The 24223-nt window shown below is 49.2% G+C and overlaps 2 protein-coding genes across 2 annotated transcripts; both read left to right on the forward strand.

Annotated features, from left to right (window-relative positions):
* Positions 1 to 4896: 4896 nt before the first annotated feature.
* LOC117835643 (probable xyloglucan endotransglucosylase/hydrolase protein 28) lies at positions 4897 to 8761 on the forward strand. The gene is made up of 3 exons (XM_034714992.2): positions 4897 to 5377; positions 5503 to 5603; positions 7830 to 8761. Exons 1-3 carry the CDS (start codon positions 5185 to 5187, stop codon positions 8592 to 8594), a joined length of 1059 nt encoding a protein of 352 aa, XP_034570883.1. The 5' UTR covers positions 4897 to 5184; the 3' UTR covers positions 8595 to 8761.
* Positions 8762 to 20591: 11830 nt separating this feature from the next.
* LOC117841102 (uncharacterized) lies at positions 20592 to 22833 on the forward strand. Its single transcript, XM_034721676.2, has 3 exons — positions 20592 to 20794; positions 20913 to 21403; positions 22025 to 22833. The coding sequence occupies exons 1-3, from the start codon at positions 20728 to 20730 to the stop codon at positions 22607 to 22609; spliced, it is 1143 nt and encodes a 380-aa protein (XP_034577567.1). The 5' UTR covers positions 20592 to 20727; the 3' UTR covers positions 22610 to 22833.
* The last annotated feature ends 1390 nt before the right edge of the window (positions 22834 to 24223 follow it).

Below are 24223 nucleotides of genomic sequence, written 5' to 3' on the forward strand. Positions count from 1 at the left end.
TTTATTCGAGTCATACCGGTCATCACATGCATGCTCTGATTCCCAGCACGAAAGGACCTTTGGAAGCTAAGGTTCTACTAGTACGTGGAGCCAGGAATCCATCCACCCCATTGAGGCAATGACCCACCCATAGTAATAGTACATACGAGTATAGACTAGTAAAAGACTAGTAGCAGCAGCAGGCTGCTGTGCATCACAGCTTGAGGTCGGTCGTGTAGACAGGAGACCGTGAACGGGTCGCCGACGCCGAGTCGTTGAACGGTTCTAAACAAAGCCTAGCCGCAGGAAGGATGCGAACACGATGACGGTCAGCCCTCCACACTTCCACAGTAGTAGTAGTTTTCCGGGGTCGGAGATGGAGCTACTCATCTGACGACGCAGACAGCGCCGAGCGCAAGGATCCGCGCGCGGGGTCTCGACTGGATGGATAGGCATGGGCAGCCGCGCCAAGATAATCGTGGACCTGTCACCGTACCTGTCCTCCTCTCCTCTGTGGACTGGATGGATAGGCATGGGCAGCAGCGATGAGCGGAGCGACACGACACGAAATCTGCCAGTGTGGGCTGAGGCAGCTAGCTAGATTTACGTAGCCACGTAGGTAACAACCTGATCAGAATGCATGGCTGTGCCCTGCCCTGCCCTGCCCTGCCGCTCACGCCCGGCGTCTGTTTTAGGGAGCAAGATCGAGCGGGCGGAGGTACGTGTCCGCCATGCCGCGAGCCAGCACCAGACCAGAGACCACCACAACACAACACCGCGGTTTGCTCATCTGCAGCAGGGGGCTTTTTTTTTCTTTAAGCTTTGCTCTACTGCATGCGTGTCTGCGTCTGCTCTTGCACTTGGCAATGTGGTGTCGCATCACGTGCCCTTCACTGGAGCCTCGCTAGAAAGTAGCCTGTAGCCACGAAGCTAGGAATGTACTAACTGCGTAGGAATGCTCAACTTCGGAGCTCGTCGGAAATTCAGAACATAGCTCCTCAAGCAGCCTGTTACCTACTTGGTACCATATGTGCCTGGCTCGGACTCTGTTCATCAAATTTCACACCACGGTACCGTGCAACAGATCATCATCACGTACGTACTAGTTTCTATGTTGGGCAGTGGTCTCGATCGTAAGTTCAGAAGGTCGCGGTCGCGGAGCACTGGGGTCAGTCCAATGGAAACCGCTTCGTTCTTTGACCTATTACACCTATCACCTTCACCTATGGAGCGGCCGTTCGAGATGGGTTGGTGAGCTGACAGGATATGGCCACTTGTGATCCATGTTCGACAATCTTCCCTCCACTCGGCTTGTTCGCTTTCCTTGTCAACGTACCAGTCCTCCTTTCAAAAAGACAAAAGAAAAGGGGAAAAAGTCCTAGTGCTCGGGTCTTCCTGGACCTCCCCCCTCGCACACAAAAATCTGCAGTAGCGCCCATGCCTAAGCTAAGCAAGTAGCTAAGCGGATCGGTCCTGTCCAAGTGTCCATCGATCTGCGCTGCTCAGCCTCCACTACTAACGGATGGATCGTAGCCCGGATCGCCAGCCAGGGGGCAAGATCGGCGGTGTGCGGTGTCCGCCATGCCTCGCGCCAGGAAGCCCAGCGCCAGCATAGGATGGCACTGCGGCCAGCAGCCGCACCTCGTGCTGCAGCTGCTCGCGAGGCATCATCTGAGTCAGAGAGCAGCGGCGACCTCATTCAATTGGCTCTGCTCAGTACGGTTTAGGGTACTAGCTACTGCACTTAACAGCACGGTGTCACATCATGGCCTCACTAGCCACGAAGCTACGAGTGTAGTAGCTGCATACTAGTGCTGAATTTAAGAGCTCATGCATAGACGGTACTCCCTCCCTACCGGTTTAACCATTCGTGAGATTAAAAAATTTTATAAATCAAACGCGACAATAGCATATGCTCATCAGTCCTAATGCTCCAGCATGGTGTTCACTAATATATGTGGGCCCAATTTGGGTTAAAAAATATGAAGAACTCCTGCGGCCCACTGTAATAGTGCTAGTTCCGTTTGACTTTTTTTTTGTTCCGGGACATTCCAAGTGTAGACTTGGCACATAGTTGCCTTTCATGGTTTTTTTTTAAGTTGTATATTGCTGCATGTCTGCCACCTTCACATGGGGATAGTAATATCATTGCTATTCGTACTAATTTGCTCCTTCAAACTGGAACGGAGGGAGTACACACCTTTGTCCTCACGAGGATGACATTCTGAAGTATCAAAGCAAGAAAAAATGATAACAAGTTAGATAAAAAGATTTATAACAGCCCTTATTACAAAGTCAACTTCTATTATTTTCTAAAGTCAAGCCAAACACGAGTAGCTCAGTAGCCTCTAGCTTTTTTTAACAACCGCACCAAAACGTAGTGCCGACTCAAGGCCTTGTTTACTTCCCAATTTGGGAGTGGTAAAATTGGCATTTTACCATAAATGTGCAACTGTAGCGTTTCGTTTGTATTTGTACATTATTGTTTAAATATTGATTAATTATGCTCAAAAGATTCGTCTCGCAAAGTACAACAAAACTGTGCAATTAGTTTTTGATTTCGTCTACATTTAGTACTCCATGCATGTACCGTAAGTTTGATGTGATGGGGATCTTCTTTTTGCATAGTGTTAAAGTTGGGAATTTGGAGGGAACTAAACATGGCCTAAGTTTCTCCAATTCCAGTGCGCCGAAATGCACAAAGAAAAGTGGCACATCCTTACTATAGTTCTCTTGAAATCGTGTGCTATGGGAGCTCCGCTAAACCGACATATTTTCTGCAACCCAACTTGAAACGCTTCCTCTGCTCCTCCGGTGGAGAAGCCATTTCCCACTGTCCTCAAGAATGAGGTTGAGTAGCAACTGCCGGAGCTGTATCAAAGCAACCGCTGAAAAGCAAAGAAGGAATCTGACTGCATTTGAGCAACAGGCACTTGAACTAGACAGGCAGAAGAGTCAGGTGTGTTGTGTTGGTTGCTGTAGCGTGGTCACAACCGACTCCGTGCGTGCTACCTGTGCCGTGCGTCACGCTCACGTTTGCTTCCTTCGTTCGTTGGTGCTCGGAGATGTTTGGAATTTGGGAGAGAACGAAAGAAAGAAGAGGAGGCGTCCGATTAGTACGCCGGCCAGTCAACAGCCGCCCGCCGGCCGGTCCGTCTCAGACGCAGGGTTGGTGCAATGCAACCCAGCTACTACTCGCAGAAGCTGCTAAAGTACGGCCGCTATCAAGTCACGTGGCAGCGTTAGCGTACGTTACAGCCCGAATGAGACGAGTCGATAAGCTTCTGGAAGCCGCGTTGACGGCTCGTGTTGTGCCCTCTGTCGTCTTCACCGCCCGGAATCACACGTCTGACGTGTCAGTTTCGGCCGCCTACTCGCATACTTCTCGTCGTGCTTGCGTTGACCGCCAAAATACTCACCGAGCAGGAATGAAGAAGAATCTGACCGCCGGGTAGTCAGCATCTGCTGTTGGGCCGCGCGATCAAATTGTATAGTGGGTCGCTTGGGCTCAAAGGCCCAGCATTCGTGTGACTGGCTGTCTGTCTGTGTGTTTGTTTGTCTGTCTGTCTTGTACGGACGGAATTGATCCTAAAATGGGCTTCAGCTTGGCCCAAAGACACACCACAAATTTTTGCATTGCACATGTTGGAGTATGATTGTATGAATGCAAGCTCATACATGTTGCATCCATCCACCCATTTTCCTTCCCGTCGATTGCGGGGGGTTTCCTCCCATCCGGCCGTGACCACAGCCGTCGACGTTATGGTATGTCAGTATATGCAGATACAGATAGCAGGTAGATGCTGAGCACACAAACGGCAGGCGACACCGCGACAGGCACTGGGCTTATAGCTTTGGACTTGAGAGAGGATCCATCCGTCCGTCGATGAGGTGCGAATCTCTCTCTCTCTCTCTCTCTCTCTCTCTCTCTCTCTCTCTCTCTCTCTCTCTCTCTCTCTCTCTCTCTCTCTCTCTGGCTGCACCTGCACTGTTTGGCTGGCAAACGAAGGTCGTGATCGCTCCAACTCCGTCCAAGGTGCAGCCAGGAGATGCAAGGGCATGGCATGGCATGCCGACCCGCTCAGTCTGTGCTGGAGTAGATAGCGGCGCTGAAATGGGATTCCGGGGGGCCGCTGGTTCGTCGTCACCAGAGGAGGTCACATCGGCATGCATGCGCTATCCAATTGATCGAAAGCGGGAATGCGTGTGGACAGCCGATCAGTTCCTCCTGCCGTCCATGCTCCCTCTTTTTCATGTTTATCTCCTTCTCCTTCCGACTGCTTTGCCTAGATTGATGGGTTAACATTGCTATTGGTGCGTGCTCACGTGCTGAGCTTCTGGACACTGGAGTAGATACTGATGACGGTTCCTTCTGTGACTAGTGCAGGGAGAGGGTGAAACGTCGCCGTCGAGCACGGACTCATTCGCGGTGGCACGTAAAGAAAGTTACTCATCACCACACTCTAACCCCTACACACATGCAAAGAATCGGTCGGTCGGTCGGTCTTCATCACAGGTCGAGCAAACCTATATTATTAGTATTACGCATACAAGTTAGAAAAGAGAGAAAAAGATGATGAGGCTGACGATGGGCGTGTTTGAATTGTACGAGTGCCGTGGTCATGTACTCCTTGTAGATGCAACCATGATTCGATGGCTAGCTCTTAACGCTACTATCCCACTGCCTTGTGTGCATACATGCGTAGCCTTTTGACAGGTGACACGAGACGAGTCGTTCAAACACTAGCTCTGCGGCTTAGTTTTTCGTTTTGTCTAAATCATGCGTTCAGGACGAGGTACAAATTCGTGCTGAATTGTTGTTGTCCCTTTTCCGATTGTAGTTTTGTGCTGAGTTGATTGGAGGGAGGAGGCGCGCGTCCATATCGCGATGACGCCCGGCGGCCCTTTCCTTCCATCCACAGAAGCCATTTTCACCTAGCTATCTCAAGGAGATACGTATATAGCCTACCCGCACACATCATCATCTGTATAAGAAATAAAGTAAGAAACGAAGAGCAACAAAAATACAAACAATTCAAAGGGGGAGAGAGAGCTAGCTCAGATAGATGAAGTCGCGTACTCAAACGTGGAGTGGCGGTGCACTGCACAGGTGTACAAGTACAACACCAGCAGGCCGGCCGGTACCGTTGTTCGGCCATATATAGGACGCACTGGTATGTGGTAGAGGTAGCTTAGCAGCTAGCCATGGCGGCCACATGTGCCGCAGCTCTTGTTGTTGCGCTGATGATGGTGAGCTGGGCGGCGGTTCTCGCCGCCGCGTCGCTGGACACGTCGCCGGTGCCGTTCCAAGCCGGCTTCATGCCGCTGTTTGGCGGCGACAACCTCGTCCGGTCGCCGGACGGCCGCTCCGTCCGCCTCAAACTCGATCGCCGCACGGGTAGGGATAGATGCCTGCTTTTCTTCTTCAATTTTCTGCAGCATCTTTGTTTCCTCCTCTTGACTCCTCTTTCTTTCTTCTTCTTCTTCTTTCTTATAACTGATATGATGACGATCATCGATCAGGCTCCGGGTTCGTGTCCAAGTCGGCGTACCACCATGGATACTTCAGTGCTTCCATCAAGCTGCCCGACGATCACACCGCTGGCGTCGTCGTCGCCTTCTACGTAAGTTACTCTCCATCTGGTCTCTTCTTCCAACACCCCGGCCTGTTCCATCGATATATCTCTCCAGTACAATATGCGAATAGTTATTGATACCTTAAGATTAACGGCATCTAGCAAACTAAGTACTTAGTGTTAATTTCCTTTTTTCTTTTCCCCATGGCTAGTTGTAGCGAACATGGCCCGATTCCTTACACTAGTCTAAAGTTTTGATGTGAAATCTGGTGGCCATATTCCTTGTATCAACAAAATTTTTGATCCCCTTAAAAACAAGAAAATTCGAGGCCCTGCCCGTTGGCGGGTATCAAAATTCTGAAGTAGTAGTCTTGTTCTTCACATGCATGAACACATACATGCGTTCTTCTTCCCATCATTGCTACGGTGGTCTGCCAAGTAATCGGTCATCTATCGGCCATAGAAATTGGCGATGCATCATGACCCGGGTGCGTACACAAGTTGGTTACCAGAAAGTAAGGTAGCTATCTAGTTTCGCTACGGCATGCACTACAAATGGAAGAGAAGGAACGGCTCGACCGAAAGGCATATCAGTTCACCTCGCTTTATTAGACGTGTCGACGCATGCCGTCCGAACGAACGGAAAGTGCAGGCGCGTGGAGGATCGGACTAGACGTCGTCTTCGTTTTCCTCTGGCCGCAAGTATTGGACTATACTTTGGCAACGCTTAACTTTTTTGGGGGGGCACAAGTATTTGCTCGAGACATCTAGATGCACACTGCCTTTATTATCTAAAAACATATCTAGATGCACTATATCTGTGCGGTTACAGATATGTGGTTTATTAACTCTTAGTCGTAACTAGGTATCCATATCTATCAACTGGATTAAACAATCTGATCCTCTGATTGAAACAAATATGTTGTCTGATTAACCGAGAGAAAAACAACAAAAAAAAAACACTGCTGTCCGTGTGTCCTTTGTTTGTTCATTGTACCTCACCATAAAAAAAAATAACAAAAAAATATGTTTGCTCACGGCCGGCCGGCAAAGTGGATGTAACGGAATCCGCATTTTTATGGAGTAACTAACGGCAATGTCCTCCTTTGTATCTCATTCGTTTCGTCTACCTTTGCTCGCTGGAAAAAAGTAGTGCACCATTGGCTTAGTGGTTATGATCGAGTGGTTGATGGTTAGTTGCTCTAAGCCAAAACATCGTTTGATGATGATGTCCATGAGGCATGTTGGCCGCCCATGATTTGCCTAGCTCCATGCTGCTGAGTGGAAATGGTAGGAGACATGTACCTGTCGCGCACTCACATATAGTAGCTTCAGAATCAAAGACGAAGTGGGCGGCGCCGGCGGCCCGGCGCCTTCAAAAAATCCTTCCCTCGCGTCACCTTGTAGACACGCATTGCATCTTTATGCTTCCTACCCAACACGTGTCATGTGATGCACGTACTCTGCTACGCCCAGTATGTCTTAGGGAGTGTCTATAGTACACTCGAGCATTTCCAGGAGCCCATACACTCGATTTTTTCCACCATCAGATGGGCATGCAACGGTTCCAGGTGGTCTTCAACCTTGAGCTTTAGCAGGTCAAACGGCACGACCTCCGCCCCCGCCCCCACGTGCCGCCGCCCAGCCGCGGCGTGGTAGGGTCGCGCCGGAGGTCCGCGGTCGCGGCGCCACCCTACCCCGCACGCGGCTCCCTCCTTCTTCCCCATCCCCGCCTCCCCGCCGCCGCCGTCGCCACTGACGCCCCCGCCCCAGCTCCCCCCCACCGGATATCCACCGCCGCCCCGGCCGGCGGCGTCACCGGCGCCTTGCCCTCGCCGCCCTGCGCCCGCTACCACCGCCGGGCCATCCTGCCGCCCCCAAATCTTTCTTCTAAGACCGCCAGATTTCGGTGAACCCCCAACTCTAATCCCAACCCCGAAACCGAATCCCGAACCCCAACACTAACCTCATCGGCGCCGTCGCCGGGGTTGGGGAAGACGAGCTCCTCTGCTACTCTTGCTGCGGCGCCTACGGCGCATGCGCTTGGAGTCATTCGGGTGTGAGAGGCCTCCCAATACTCGTCTGTTAGATAGCTCTCCCCATGTCTTATTATTGTTCTTTCTTCAGTTCTTCTCAATCTCAAAAGACAAAAGTGTCTCTGATTGCTCATATCTATTTTCTGTTCTTTTAATTTTCCATTCATTTTAGACAAGCTTCAGTGCACTGTATGTCTGAATGTGCTTTGTAGTATGTCTGAACTGAACGTGCATGCAGCTGTCGAACGGCGACGTGTTCCCCCGCAACCACGACGAGGTGGACTTCGAGCTGCTGGGCAACCGGCGCGGCCACGAGTGGCGCGTCCAGACCAATATCTACGGCAACGGCAGCACCTCCCGCGGGCGCGAGGAGCGCTACCTCCTCCCCTTCGACCCCACCCTCCGCCACCACGCCTACGCCGTCGCCTGGACCCCGACGGCCATCGTCTTCTACGTCGACGGCACCCCCATCCGCGAGGTGGTCCGCGTGCCGGCCATGGCCGGCGACTTCCCCTCCAAGCCCATGTCCGTGTACGCCACCATCTGGGACGGCTCCGCCTGGGCCACCGAGGGCGGGCGGTACAAGGTCGACTACGCCCACGCGCCCTTCGCCGCCGACTTCTCGAAGCTCGTCCTCAGCGGCTGCCCGGCCGCCGTCGGAGTCGGAGGAGGCGGCGGCGGCGCGAGGTGCGCGGTGGCGGTGATGACGGCGGAGTTCGCGGTGATGACCCCGGCCAAGCGCGCCGCCATGCGGCGGTTCCGGCGGCGGCACCTCCTCTACACCGTGTGCCACGACAGGGTACGGTACAACGGCACCGTGTTCCCCGAGTGCGACGACGCCGACGGCTCCGAACGCGACGACTTCCACAGGTGGGGCGAGTCCAAGCGCGTGTCGCACAGCCGCCGCGGGTACAGGCAGCCGCAGCAGCTGCAGCGTGAGGACAAGGACGCGGCCGGCGGCCGACCCAGCACGTGGCCGATTGGAAGCCTACGTGCAGACTAGTATTAAGTGACGATCGATCTGTGGTGTGCAATTAGGAGATTGATGAGTTAATTAGTGGACGTCGAGGATAGACATATATAGCATTGTAGCTACAGGTGTTTCTTGCATTGGTTGGGTTTGCATTTTCGAGGTGCCCAAAGATAAAGAGATACAGTACATTACGGCTATGCACTCGATCGATCGATGCTTCCATATATATACGGTTCTTCTTTATGTGTGTTACCTAAAATTTTGTACGAACAGCTCTAATACGATGCATGCATTCCTCTATGAACTTAGCGTAGCTCAGCTGGTAAGATTTCTTGTGGTAAAACCTACCCACCCGAGCTCAAGTCCCCAACTCAGCACGACTATTCGCATTTTTCTGAATTTATTCCAGGATTTAACCGACGCTATTCTTTCAGTGGTAAGCGACGTGACCATCGACAGCGATGCGCTAGTGGTGACTTCGTTAACCTTAAGAGTTTGCCGGCTCAGTCTTTCGGAGGTTCTCATAGGGGTAGGGTTGCATGCGTGTGTTTGTAGGGGCGAGTGTGCGTGTGTTTGTAAGCGTTCACGTCTGTACCGTGTGATTCGCAAAAAATAAATGCATGCACATCTCTTTGTAGATACGCAATGCAAAGCTCAGATCAGCAACAATTCATCGTCAAGTACTTTCCAATTTTCACACTATCAAGCTTTAGTTTTTTTTCCAACAATTATGGGTCTGTTTGGAACCCTTGCCGGCTGATTGCCAAGGCTACCAGTTTGGTAGCTGCTTGCTTCTTATGCTTGCCCAACAAACTTGCTCGGCTGGGCAAGGAAATCCTTGCCCACGCAGGCGAGCCAAATCGGCTCTCCGGCGTGGGCAAGGTTTGCTCGCTTGTCATCTCACCGACTCGTGTGCATGCGGTGGGCAGCCGAGCTACAGCGGAGTCAATAGCACCACCGCAACAGCCTACGCAGGTGCGGAGTTTGCTCACCAAATTGAAGTTCTTCAGCACCAAATCGAGCTCTTGCCACCGAATCGAGCTCTTCCACCACCAAATCGAAGTTCTCCAACACTAAATCGAGCTCCGTTGACGCCAAATCGAGCTCTTCCACCACCAAATCAAAGTTCTCCAGCGCCAAATTGAGTTCCACTATTGCCGAATCGAGCTTTTCCATTGCCAAAGTGACCTTCACGCTCGCCGGATCGACCTTCTCCTCTGCCAAATCGATCTCCGCTGCCACCAAATCTACCTTCGTCTCCATCAAGTGGAGCTGCACCACCACCAAGTGCAAGGCAAAGGAGAGCTGGCAAGAAAAGCAAACGCGACGTTAGAAGCTTGCTTTACTTTGCCAGGCAAGGCAAGGCAAGTGGGCAAGGCGAGGCGAGTGGGCAAGGCGAGGTGAGCGGATCAAGCGGACCCTATAAAAATCCTCAAATTAAAGAGATTAGCAAACAAATCAGTAAATAATCAACTGAACCTAAAGAAATTTGAGTGGACCTTTCGCATCTTATGCCATATCGCGAATAACGCCGGTCAAGACACTATCCTACATCGCAATTGCCATGAAAGAACCAGCATTGTAGGTACAAAAAATGCCCAACCTTAACTTGTTGAGTTCTCCGGTTGTCCAGGATTGGTAAACTAGGTCACCAGGAGTTCAGGACATACTCAGTTGTGTAACAGCTATAGGTGCTACGAAGTGATAGAACATCATCAGAGTATCTCAAGCAAAGCTACCATAGACTGGGATGCGTGGTACTTTGCCTCTTATCCTTTTGACGCTCTTCATTAGTTTAGTTCAATTACGTATTTACGCATTTTTACCCATGAGTACATGTGCCCCCTAAGGTATTTCCCCCCTTCAAAAAGAACCTTCGGTATTTCTCAATCACCTTTTCAAATAGCATATAAAGAGCTTTATGAGATAATAGAAGAAATCTGACTCCAGACATCCTCTAACGAAAGTGCATTATACCACAATTGACATTCATGTCGCAAAGGACATTTCAGTTTTGTAAGAGCGACATCTTTTTTTATAGGAGTGGATGAAAAGATGAACATTTTCTAAAAATGTCTTTACACACTGTAGCAATCCATGCGCACCTAGAAATCAATTTTTAGGTATGGGTGATGCCATCACCTGCTCCTAGAAATAAATATTTTCAGGTACGGGTGATGCCATCACCCGCTCTTGGAAATGGTGATTATTTTCAGGAGCGGGTGATACCATCAGAGATGGGTGATGACATCACCCTCACCTAGAAATCGGTTTCTAGGTGCGGTTAAAAATCATCATGAACAATCTGATGTCATGCTGATTCAAGATTCTTTCTCTCCCCCTATCTCTTTCTCCCCTACCATCTCTTCCCCTCTCCTCTCTTCTCTCTCTCTTAACTGCTATCTCTTCCTTAGTTCGCCTTATCCTTTCATCTTTCTCCCGAGTGTCCCTGTTCTCCCATTCAACACGGTGCATGTGAGGTAGGCAAGCACGACGACGCAGGCGACCATGGCGGTGCAGGATGCATTGCGGAGACGGCGACATCGGCGGGCGGTCGCCAGCTAGGTGCAGCTCAAGCTAGTGCATCGACTGGCGCGGGGCCGCTCACCCGCGGTGCACACCTAGACCTAAGAAAATCTCGGGCCAGGCTGGCAAAACGTCCGGTTTCTTCAGGCCCAAAATCTCCACCCAAGCCCGCGCATTAACTCTACCAGGCCAACAAAATCGAGCCCAATTCAGGCTGGGCTCGGACTCGGGCTGGGTCACCCACAATTTGTTTGTTTAAATTTAATTCATTTTATTATTCAGGCTAGGCTCGAGCCCGCCCATTTTTTTCGATCCGCGAAAATTAGCGCCACGCCCGGCCCTAAATGAGTGTCGGGCTGGGCTTAGCTCGTCGGGCTCAGGCCAGGCCGTTGGGTCAGGCCTATTTTGCTCAGGTCTAGGCACACCCAGCCTCGGCTGCACATGGGAAGTCAGCAGTGCTAGCAGCAGAGGCCCTGGCCAGCACTGATGGCGGGGGCCCTAGCTAGTGCAGACCCGTGCACGATGGCGAATGCGGCCAGCCTAGGCTCTGGCCAGCATGGAGCAGCTCTCGATGGCGATGCGGGAGGCATGCAGGGTGGCTAGATCCGATGGGCGGTGCAGTAAGCGTGGGGCAACCCTACCATCACAGGTGTGGCACGGCTGGCTTCGACGTGAGCGCGACTAGCTCTGGTAGGGGCAACGTGGTCCTTGTGGGCAGGTAGGTCCAGTGGGCGTGGGCCTTGCAATGTGGTTCGGTCGTGTTTCTTTTTGTATTCGACTTCCAGGAGCGGATGACAGCATGGTTCGTCCAAGAAAATGGATTTGCAGGTGGTGTTCTAATTGCTTGAATATTGCCACTCGGGTAGACACTTATTCAGTTTATGTTCACTTCGCTGAACAAGAAAGGCGCAATTGGTGGTTCACCAGAGTATATGGGCCGCAGGAGGATGAGGAAAAGATTCTTTTCTTGCAGGAGCTTCGGGATATTCAGTCATTGTGGATCGGGCCTTGGCTGGTAGCTGGGGATTTTAACTTCATTTATCAAGATATTGACAAAAATAATGCAAATCTGGACAGAGCTATGATGGGAAGATTCAGGTGCTTTCTAGATGATATGGAAGTCAAAGAAATACCACTTTTAGGGTGCAAATACACTTGGTCGAATGAAAGATCCTCCCCCACCCTTGTCAGGTTGGACCGAGCATCCTGTTGCCTTGGCTGGGAGGAGATTTTCCCTAATTCAATCCTGCAAGTGTGGCTGCGACAGTATCGGATCACTGCACCCTTATTGTTTGTTTGAAGGTCAGCACTTATGGCAAGCGAAGGTTCCAGAAAGTTTCTGGACAAAGATACCAGGTTTTACTAAAGAAGTTCAACAGAATTGGGATGCTCCCGTGGCGAGTACTTGCGCGGTGGTGTGGGTCTCTTTCTCAAACTGCAGCGGTTCAGCAAAGGGCTCCAAAAATGGGGGCAATGTAAGGTTGGGAACATTATGCTCCAGCTGGAAATGGCGAAGGTGATCATCCACCGATTGAAATTGCAACAGAGTCCTGAGACCTTGTAGCAGGTGAGGAAGGGCTGCAAAAAAAGCTCGAGCTCCACTGTCTCGGCTTGGCCTCTCTTGAACGCAACCTGAATATTCAGGTTGCGTTCAAGAATTCCTTCTGAGGTGGGGCGTTTACTTGAAAATGACAACCGCCTATTCCAGCAGCGGGGGCCTTGCACGAAAGCAAACCGCCCAATTAAGTAGCAGTTGCTTCGCTGATGGGCCCAGTGAGGGGGGCATTGTCCCTCAGTTCTTACCAACCTCAGGTGTGTAATCGACATCTAACTTATTATCTTATATTTTTCGGAATAGCCGCCTCCATGTCCTCCTTCATTCTGCATGCAAATACATCATTCTTCCATCAGCAGGTTCGGTACAGAAAAAAGAAAAATTTCATTGCTAAGCTTCAGGTGGGGGGGGGGGTTCAGTTGGTAACCTCTCAGGAGGACAAACATTTGGCTGTCTTGGACTTTTATGAAAACCTGCTTGGTTCCCCCGAGGAAAGGGAATATACCCTTGACCTTGTTGCTCTAGGAGTTCAACAACATGACCTCTCCTCTCTTGATGATCCTTTCACAGAGGATGAGGTATGGGAAACTATCAAGGACATGCCACTTGATAAATCACTGGGTCCAGATGGGTTCACCGGCCACTTTTACAAATCTTGCTGGAACGTCATCAAGGCTGACATCATGTCAGCTCTCTTGGCCATCCAGCGGGGACATGTGTTTCGGTTCGGGCTCCTCAATTCAGCCTTCATCTCCCTTCTCCCAAAGAAGTCAGATGCTCTTATGGATGCTCTTATGGTAAAGGATTACCGGCCTATAAGCCTTATTCAATGTTTCGCTAAATTGGTAACAAAGATTATGGCCAACAAACTCTCCCCTTTGCTGCCTGGGCTGGTCTCTACCAATCAAAGCGCCTTCGTCAAGGGAAGAAACATTCACAACAATTTTCTTTTTGTCCAGCAGCTGGTAAAATCTTTGCACAAGAAGAAGCAAGCCCATATTCTTCTCAAGCTAGATATCTCTAAAGCATTTGACTATGTTTCTTGGTCGTTCTTGCTTGAAGTCTTGCAGTATTTGGGTTTTGGACAGCATTGGCGAGAGCTTATCTGCCTGATTATGTCCACCTCTTCTACCAGGATTGTCATGAATGGTGAACTAGGGGATTTGTTCTCTTATCATCGGGGTCTCAGATAGGGTGAACCCCTTTCCCCAATGCTATTTATTCTTGTGATGGATATGCTAAACTCCCTGGTCCAATTTGCAACCAGAGAAGATCTCTTGCAACCACTGACCATTCCACAGATTACACATTGGTTGTCTTTCTACGCGGATGATGCTGCAATCTTCCTTAGACCTTCAACTAATGACCTTCAGGTCATGAAACTTCTCCTGGACATTTTTGGGCATGCATCAGAACTTCGTACCAACTTGGCAAAGTGCTTAGCTTCTCCCATCCACTGCTCAGAAGAGGATATACAAAACACCTCGGAGATCCTGGCTTGTGCAACTAAGGATTTTACCTATACCTACCTGGGCCTCCCACTCACCATCCACAAGCCAACGAAAGAGGTGTTTCTACCCTTGATTGACAAGATAGCATATTACCTCCCAAGTTGGAAAGCTTCTTTGATGAATAGGGTTGGGTGCTTGGTAATGGTCAGAGTGGTGTTGACAATTTCTCCCATTTACCAAATGATAGTTCTGGACCTCCCAAAATGGGTAATCAAAGCTATTGATAAGAAGGGCAGGGGTTTTCTTTGGAAAGGGCAAAAACAAGCTAATGGAGGTAACTGTCTCGTTTCATGGGAGAGGGTTCAGCAACCGCTGGAGTATGACGGTTTGGGCATTCATAACCTGGAGCTCCTTGGGTGGGCTCTACGCATCAGATTGGCTCTCGGCCCAAAAAATAGACCTTGCTAGGCCATGGGTTGGTCTCCAAATCCAGGTAACTAAGAATGCACAAGCGCTCTTCAGTATTGCCATGGAAGCAATTGTTGGGAATGGTGAGTTTGTCCTTTTTTTGCGCTAATCGTTGGTCGAATGGCAAAACCATGGAGGAATTAGCACCTAACTTGTTCAAGGCAATTCCAAAAAGAATAGTTAAAAGCCGAACAGTGGCTCAAGCACTCCAAAATCGAAATTGGGTGAAGGACATTAAGTGAGCTCTAACAGTTCAGGCGCTTTTGGAATATCTGCTAATTTGGGATTTAGTTGATGAGTTGATTCTACGGTAGGATGTTCCTGATCAGTACTGCTAGAAGTTAACCAGTCAGGGACATACAACAGCAAGCCTATGTATGCAGCCTTGTTCATTGGAACAATCAAATTCATCCCATGGAGGAGGATCTGGAAAAGCTGGGCTCTATTTCCCTGCAAGTTCTTTCTATGGTTAGCCATCAACAATAGATGTTGGACTACAGACCTATTAGCTACACGAGGTCTGCCCCACCGTGCTACATGTCCCTTTTGTGACCAGGTTGAGGAATCTATTCAACATTTACTAGTTTCATGCGTTTTCAGTAGCCAGGTGTGGTTTTTGGTCCTGAATCATCTGAATTTGGGTACTTTAGAGCAACTCCAAAACCTCCCTTAAAATTACCCCAAAATCTTATTTAGGGGAAAAACAAAAAAAAAACTTACCATCCTTCCTGATATTGTAAAAATATGCGGACGCGAAAAACACCTCCGTCGCCTCGCATATATGTGGGGGTGTGGTCCTTCCCCAATCCGGCAATACAAGCAAGTGAAAGGGAGGAGATCAAGCAGGTGCGCGCCCAGGTAGCCTAGCCAGCGACATGGGGTGGGCATGGGCGGGCATGTCCTTGGTCCCCCGTCACGAGCTGTTTTGCTCCATCCCTCATGCGGCACAAGGAGAGACCAGTGCGGCACGAGTTGAAGGCAGGGTCGGGTGAGCTCCATGAGCGGCACGGCCATGGCCAGCTGTTGTGAGCTTCGCGGGCGGCGTGGCCATGGTTGGCAGGGGTCAAGCTCCGCGCGCGGCGCTGGAAGGGCTGGCGGGGATGGTGAGCAGGCGGCTAGGGGCTCGCGTGCTCCACCGTGGGCACGGGCGAGCTCCTGTAACTACGGCACGAGTTTCTTTTTTATGAGCTACGTGAACTCTGGCTGTAAACCCTGATGAGCTTCTACTCATCTCTTTTCATAGGGATTTTGATTAATCTCCATCCAACCATTGAGCTTCAATCCAAGTACAGGCAAGGCACGGAGCAGAGCTGCGGGCCGGCATGGTCAAGCGCAGGTGCGGGGGAGGATTGGAGGCGCGTGCAAATCGGTTGGAGGAAGAAGAAGAAAGCATGAGACGGGGAGAGAGCAGGGAGGCACCGGGCTGAGCCCAATTATGATGATGCGGCCTATTTTTGAAATATTGGGGGCTAGTTCTTAGCAATATGCTATTGGTTGATATCTTTTGGGGGGGGAACTTTTTGAAAGAGCCCCCAATACATAATTTTGGGGAAGAACTTTTTGGGAAACCCTTGAAGTTGCTCTTAGTGCCCACTTGATGGCAACTCGCTTCTCTAGTTGGTGGGGAAAAGCTATCAGAACGGTGCCACATGATTTGAGAAAAGGGCTTAATTCTCTCATCATCCTTGTGGCCTGGGAGATTTGGAAACACCAGAATTCTTGCATGTATGAAGGGTTAGCGTCAAACCTTCCCAATCTTATACAAGTTGTGGCTGATGAATGCACCCTGTGGTGTATGGTAGGTGCCTCTAAACTCCAGGAGCTCCTTGCTAGGTCGCTGGCTCCCCAAGCTTAGTATGCTTGCAGTCTTGGGTCTGGTCCTTTTCTTTTCATCAGTGATGCAGATATACCCTTGTTAGGAGTGGGTGTTGAGTGTTAACCGGCTCTAAAAATATGTTGTGTAGTAGTGAGTACACAACAAGCCTCATGAAACCTAGAAGAAACATAGAGAAAGATATAGAAGTACAAAATCTTCAAATTTGAACTCAATAATTCATCATGTGTTGCTTGTTTCGTGATGTCGACTTCTACCAAATTGACAACCAAACCAACAGCACACCACCATATTCATCTTCACACAAAGGCCAATAGTGAATTGAAGCATGACAACCTGTAGTATAGCAGTATCCAGTGACATGAACCTCCATGTAAAGAAAGTTTTTTACAACAGCACCTCCATAGAGGATGTGATGTGCACGAGCTGAACGTAGATCAGTTGGTAAGGTTCTTTGTGGTGGAACCAACCCATTAAGGTTTGAGTCCTCGACTTAGCACTAGTGTTCACATTTTCTTGGATTTAACTGGTCCTATTCTTTTAGTGGTAGGCGACGTGCCCGTCGACAGCGAGTGTGGTGACTTTGTCAATCTCGAAGATTTACCGCCTCAATCTTTCAAAGGTGCTCGTAGGGGTAGGGTTGCATGTGTGTGTTCGTAGGGACGAGTGTGCGTACGTGTATGTGAGCGTCTGCGTCTGTACTTTGTGATTTGCAAAAAAAGAAGAAGAAGAAGAAGAGCCGCTGCTAGTCCGGACTGTGATGATGTTTTTACCATGGAGAACAAAGTAGGGACACAGGAAATGAAAGTGCATCTAGGCTCCTAAGTAGGTTTTGATGAATTGAATGACAAAATGATTAAAGGACTAACTTGTTTGCCTAAGATTGTGAGCAGGATTTTATTCTTATATTCATAGTGTAATATTGACTCATGTGTTGAATGTGTATTATATGGCTCACAATGAAGATAGCAAGCAAGTGTGTGATCCCATAATGCAAATGAAAGATCAATGAAAAGCAAGGGTGAAGTGAAACTTGGAGATATGTTCTATGATAGTTGATCTATAAGTCTCCAAATCATGTGATAACTTGATTGACGAGTGAAGGGATCATGAAGAAAAGAATAGTGATATTCACAATCGGACATTGCAAGACCTCATGTGTATATGATAAAAGGATATGAGCTTATGTGGTGCTTATTGGTTTTATTATTGGAAGCTTGCAATTCATAGGATATTTTTTATCAATCAAGAACAAGCATTTAAATAGGATTTCAAATGGGAATTCATTGTTGATGTTAAAAACAAGCTAAACTTAATGTGGCAAGAATAGGTGAAGAAATCAAGCGAGATACTAGAGTGAGGGACTAAGCAAGCTTTGGTTAAGCGACGGCTTGGACCATGTGCATTTTGCTAAGGTGAAGTGGCTAGTATCCGGGGGGTTTCAAAGTATCATATCTAAACCTTACCGAGGGATGCAATGCAATGCATCTAATCTATTATGGTTGATAAAATGGAGTGACTTAAGGATTCAAGTATATCTTATCATTAACGAAGAATCTTAAGTCACTAGCTCAAGTTAGATGTGCAAGATGATGGCGATGTTGAGAGCCCTCAAGATGACATTGATTTAAGTATGACATGTATGAAGACTTACAAGCTCATGTGGATGATATTGTGTTTATATTTGATCTTGAGTATAAGTATGCCGTACTATCAAGAGGGATGCAACATTAGCCTATTGATAACACCAAAAGTACTCTTAGTTGACCTAACTGAGAATAGCCTTAAGAAAACCCTCAAGTATGCTAACTGTCCCAGCTCAGCTAACAATGGTCATGCAACCAGTGGGTGGACCGAGAGTGAGTGTTTGAGAGTTTTTGGGCTAACTAGACCGGTTTGGCAGACCAGTCTGACCGGTCTAAGGGTAACAGCTAGTTTTTCAAACCAGACCGGTTTGACAAGTCTAGGAACCGGTCTGACCAGTTTGAGCAGTTCTAACGGCTTGTTTCTGGTTTGTGGGGGTATTTATACCCCTTGACCCCCTCCTTGGTGGGCTGCTAGTTACACACGCATTTGACTTTATCTAGTGATCAGAAAAGCTCTCCCTAACCTCTCTTTGTGAGACTTGAGTGATTCTTGTGAAATCTTTGAGTTGGGTTGAGACAGTGATCTTGTGTGAGCATTAGAAAGCTGAGAAGAGCAATCCATAGATTGAGCACTTGTGGTTCGCGTCGAGAAAGCTCTTGAAGCATTTGTTACTCTTGAAGGTGTGCCTCCTAAATGGCAAGGCGTCGCTGGCTAGCTCCTAAGGTGTGGTGAGCAGCGGCAAGTTTGTGAGGGCTGCGATCTTACTTGCTCAAGGAAAAAGATCATCTAGTGGAGATGAGGAAAGTGGTTGAAAGAGACCCGGCTAGTTGGAAGGGAGTTGAAATAGACTCGTATTCCTATAGGCTCCTCAACGGAGACGTATGATTCATTGCGGTGAATCTGAATTTTGGATAAACAAATCCTCGTGTCTTCATTTGATTTGCTTCACTTGTTGATTTCTAACAATTACTTGTACTTCCGCTTCGATCTACTTGGGTGTGCTTGTCTTGGTCGCAGGGACTACTTTACCCTGCCAGAAATCATCTACAAAAGCCACTCTCCAAGTTTGATTGGTGTTAGAAGTCGAAGAGGGACTCGAGCAGCACTTGGTGTGTGCTCTACCCTGGACCAATCTGACCGGTCAGAGCAACCGGTCTGACCGGTTTGATCTGAGCAGTGCTGTTGAGTGGGTTGAAGTTTTATAAATTGATCAACTCGCCTATTCACCCCCCTCTAGGCGACATCTCGGTTCTTTTGGGAAACGTGACAACTCCTTCAAGAGGAAAACAACACCGTAGCGTGTTGCCATCATCTAGAATGCACCAGGACTTCATACAAAGAGTTACTCTCTCTGTTTCAAATTATAATTTACTTTAGCTTTGTTCAAAATCAAATTGTTCTTACTTTGACCCTATACTTATAAAAATATATTAATATCTATAGTACCAAACAAATACACTATAAAAATATTTTTCATAGCGAATTTACTAAAACTTATTGGATGTTGTAAACGTTGGTGTTTTCTTATAAAATTGGTCAAAATTAGAGAAGTATGATTTATCACAAAGTCGAAGTGTACTATGATTTGGAACGGATTGAATAGATAATTGCACTCGGTCCACAAATAGGCTACAAGTGTCGTTTATTAGTGTAACATATCTTGTGCGTACCAACACGTGCAAAGTTTGTAGGGTCAGAATGCATCCAGTGCAAGGAAGTGCATCATGTGACTATGTATAGCCGCCGAAATTGCTCCGCCAGAAAGAAGTGTGGATCATTTTAGACTCATCTTGATGTTGATACAACCTGCAACCAGGGCTGGGTGGTACCGTACGTGCGTTCAGCTCTAGTTACATAGGGCATGTTTGGAACCCTTGCCCGCTCACCTTGCCTGGCAAGGCCCAGCAAAGCAAGGGAAGAAACGGCCCCGTAATTTGGTTTGCTTGCCCAGCACAGTGACAAGCAAAGCTAGCAGCTCAGAAGCTCGGCAGAAAGGTCAACATCCAGTAGCAAAATTTCTATTTAATCAAGTTGTAGAGCTTGCGTGTCCTCCCATCATTGATTCCTGGTGACATGCGGCACTAGAGCAACGAGGCTCGCTTGTGCGGGAGAGCAGAATCGGCTCGCCCCGCCAGGCAAGAAAATCCTTGCTGCGGTGAGCGAGATTGCCGAGCAAAGCAAGATTTTTCATCATGTTTCCAGATATGGTTGGCATGTTATTCACCTTGCAATAGTTTTTGCAACTCTAGGTTAACCTGCTTCTTTTCTTTCTTTTTTTTGAAGTAAAACCTGCTTCCTTTACCAGTTCTGTTTGTTCAACAAATGGTCCACGAAAGGCCACTCAGGCCCACAAACTAAGAAACGGCCGTACCCCCATCATCACCTCTTCCGACTCAAGCCCATGGCCCACAAGAAGAACAAGAGCGCCGTTGCCGTGCAACAGCCCAGCCCAACAGCAACAAACCAAGCAACGGCTAGTACAGGAGGGGAGCAGCGAGGCGGCGCCGGGGACGCCTGGCCTTCGCCGTCTCCGTCCGTCCGTCGGGGACAACGGTCATATTACCGTTGTACTGCCACGACTCCAACCCTTTAAAGCTCCCTCCCCACGCGCCCCTCCGCCGCCGTCTCCACCCCCGCTTCCCCACTCTCTCCCTCTCTCGCTCGCCGTCTCTTTCCTCGCGCCGTCGCTTCGCCCAGCAAACGCGCGTGCGCCCTCCTCTCGTCTCGCCAAGAAAAGCACCGATGGAGACGCCGCTGTCCACCAGGAGGATCACCCGCTCGCTCGCCGCCGCGGCCGCCGCATCAGCCCGTGAGTCCTCTTCTCAAACTTCACCTCTCTGTTTCTTGATCGCCCCGAGATCTCTTTCTTGAATCTTGACGAGTTCTTGAATGTGTTTCCCGACGATGCCTTCTCCAATTTTGCGCAGAGAAGAGCGCCGCCGCGGGGACGGATTCCGCGGCCCAGTTCTCCCTGGCCAAGAACGCCACCGCGGGGGAGCCCCAGCCGCGCGCCGCGCTGCACGACATCACCAACGACTCCCCCATCGTCGGCCTCGCCGCGGGCGGCCTCCACGGCACCGACAAGACCCCCGCCTCCACCGCAGCCAAGACCCGCCGCAGGGCCCCGCGCCGCACGCCCGGCTCCGGGGAGGCGCTCCTGCGCGGCCAGGTCAAGGCGCTCCTGCACAAGGTCGAGGAGGAGCAGGGATGCGCCCCAGCGGCTCTCGTCAGGCCAGCACGCATCCAGGCGCTGCTCGGGGTCTCCAGGTCGCCGGCCCAGCTCCTGGCGCCCACGCCGGCCAACACGCCGCAGATCGGGCCCGTCCCCCCGGCCAGGGAAGGCCTCCTGATGCCTGATGGCGTCCCCGTGGTGCCCTGCGTCCTCGAGGAGGAGGAACTGCTGCTTCCTAAGCTGCAGGTAATTTAATTGTCCATTCAACAATCCCCCAAGGATAAAATCGTTCTGGTTTGTAACGTGAGTGGTAGAATTGCCATCCAAGATTTCTGTTCTGACTTCTGAGTAGTAGATTTCAAATTTCAATTATGAAAAGGTTTATTTCTTGTTCTGAATCTGATGCAGAAGTTTGTGTAGCATCTTGTTTAGCTTTACTCTTTAGGCTCCTTGAATGTCATGCCAACTCTGTTCAAAGTAGACAATGATGCTGATTGTTCTTCCACCTTGTCATATGCCATTGAGTAGTTACTGACTTTGTTGTAGTATTGCACCATGATACTGATGTCATGCCAACTCTGTTCAAAACTGACAATGATGCTGATTGTTCTTCCTTGTCATGTGCCATTGAGTAGTTACTGAATTTGTTGTAACTTTGCACCAGGATACATTTGCTGAATTTCTTGGTGATGCATTGTTTTGCTTTATTTTAGATCACTGTATTGTTAACTGCACCTAACCTGTTCTGAATGACCCTCCTATCAGAACTGCGAATTCATTTCTGTCCTCTTACCACCAGCACGATCAACCTGAGCATTGAGTAGTTACTGTTGCACTTGTTCCTAAGCTGCTACCCTTCTTGTGCAGATCATTGCAGCTCCCCTGCCGCCACCTCAGCCAGAGGAGAACCTGGGCGAGTGTTTGCTGAACCGTGCGCTGGTGTTCGACGACTCCCCTGAGAAGTCCGGCGCGTCCAATGGGTCGGCCGTCTTGTTCCAGGAGAGCAGTACTGGCAGCTGCAATGGCAAGTCGTCATCACCTGAGGACGACAGCTCCTCGGCCTGGTCCATTCAGGTCCATGCCAGCTCCGAGAAGGGCGACGAAGAAGAGCTTGGCGTGGAGGACCTAGGAGAGTACACTGAAGAAGAGGAGGAGTGGGAAGAAGAGGAGGAGTGGGAAGAAGACAGCGACGACGAAGACTGCTTCGATGACCTGTGCGAGGAGATGAGCAGGATGACCGTGGTCGATGAGGAGGAGAGGAAGGCAGGGCTGCCACAGTTCGAGGGGAGGCACACCCGGTTCATCTACAACAGCGACGACGAGATCGAGCGGGAGGAGGTAGCGGATGCAGCTGAGGCGAGGGCGGAGCTCGGCGCGCTGATGCTCAGGGGCCTGCCGGTGCCGGAAGGCAGGCACCTGCGCTTCCAGGAGGACGAGGAGGATGAGGAGTGAAGCGTGTCAGTTGTGTTCGGATTCGGGTATCTGCAGTGGTTGTCATTCCCTGACACCAGCCAAACATTCTTTTGGGGGTTCTTCTCTGTTTCTACATTCTGATTCTGTATTTTGATTCGTGTCTCAGTTCTTCGGAGAACACAAATTAAATTGTATTGCCAATTCAACTCTTCTGAAATGCAAGTATAGGCCCCAGTTACTGAATAAATATCTGTTCTATGTCATTCGGTGCATCAGAAATCACTATGCTGCACATTCAGATTTAGTGTTTTTCTTTTGGATATTTCTTCCTAGAACATTTAGAGGCCTTGTATTAAAGGAACTAATTTCTGCTATAGCCTCTGGGCTTCGGAGAACACAAATTAAATTGTATTGCCAATTCCACTCTTCTGAAATGCAAGTATAGGCCCCAGTTACTGAATAAATATCTGTTCTATGTCATTCGGTGCATCAGAAATCACTATGCTGCACATTCAGATTTTGTGTTTTTCTTTTGGATATTTCTTCCTAGAACATTTAGAGGCCTTGTATTAAAGGAACTAATTTCTGCTATAGCCTCTGGGCTTCGGGGCCTGCTATAGCCTCTGGGCTTCTGGGCTGTGATCTTCATTCTTCAGAGAGCACGGAGCATAGTTCTGAATCAAACAGATCATGTTGCTGCCTGTGTCCTGGATTCCTGGGACTGTTATCAGTCTTGTCTTGATTCTTTCCGCCTTTACTTTGTGTGAATTGTGATTATGCCCTTTCCATTATGTTTGTGGTCATGGTTGTAGATACCATCGAAGGGGGATAATCTTGTATTCTGCGGTCAGCTTCAGTACCCGTCCCTTTCAATGTAATTCAGATACTGTCGAATAAAAGCAACAGGAACAATATAGATATGAGAACAGTTTCTCTTTTTTGGGATATTGGACCAAAAGCAGTTCTAGTTCAGCTCTCCGATGAAAGAATTTTAAACTCCTTTTAGAAGATGAAATATAGAAACTGGTGGTGCAGGATAGGAGAGGTTGAGGAGGGGAAATCAAAGAGATGGACCGACAGATAGGACAGAAAGCGACATGCAGAAATGTGGCCTGTTGACCCTCAGTTTGTTTTCATGTGCCTTTTCCTGGCATCGCGTTAAACTCACCCAATTCTCTGACTTTTCCGTGGGTTGCTTGCATGCCCTGGGCCCTAGCAGACATACTTGGTAAAGCACTGCACTGCCAGGTGCCATCAGTTAAAGCTTCCCTGTTTAAAATGTTACTCATTCAGTCCTGCCGACCTTGAAAGGGTCAAGATGCCTCTTGATGCCTGAATATAAATTTTTGCGTAAATTAAAATCTAACATCAAGCCCTAATCACTCTCCTTAAAGAGTGTGTCTATTCTAAAGGTTTACAACCTAGTTTCAACTCTACTCTAGCATGGCGAATTGAAATGTGGAAAGTAAATGTAGAATTTAAGAGCGTAAAGTAAAGAGAGGGATAGAACGTCGATTTTTTCCTAAGATATCGAAGACTCTGACACTCTCCCTTAGTCCTCGTTGGAGCACCCACGCAAGGGTATAGCTCCCCCTTGATTCGCGCAAGGATCAAGTGCTCACTAGTGGTAATCCATTCTCCACTCTGGATCTA

The sequence above is a fragment of the Setaria viridis genome, chromosome 9, assembly GCF_005286985.2.
Source record: "Setaria viridis chromosome 9, Setaria_viridis_v4.0, whole genome shotgun sequence".
NCBI classification, from domain to species: Eukaryota; Viridiplantae; Streptophyta; class Magnoliopsida; order Poales; family Poaceae; genus Setaria; species Setaria viridis.

Coding starts and splice junctions, on each gene's coding strand:
- LOC117835643 (XM_034714992.2), top strand. CDS start 5,185: ATGGCGGCCACATGTGCCGCAGCTCTTGTTGTTGCGCTGATGATGGTG. Junction 5,378..5,502: donor CAAACTCGATCGCCGCACGG/GTAGGGATAGAT, acceptor ATCATCGATCAG/GCTCCGGGTTCGTGTCCAAG. Junction 5,604..7,829: donor GCGTCGTCGTCGCCTTCTAC/GTAAGTTACTCT, acceptor ACGTGCATGCAG/CTGTCGAACGGCGACGTGTT.
- LOC117841102 (XM_034721676.2), top strand. CDS start 20,728: ATGGAGACGCCGCTGTCCACCAGGAGGATCACCCGCTCGCTCGCCGCC. Junction 20,795..20,912: donor CGCGGCCGCCGCATCAGCCC/GTGAGTCCTCTT, acceptor AATTTTGCGCAG/AGAAGAGCGCCGCCGCGGGG. Junction 21,404..22,024: donor TGCTGCTTCCTAAGCTGCAG/GTAATTTAATTG, acceptor CTTCTTGTGCAG/ATCATTGCAGCTCCCCTGCC.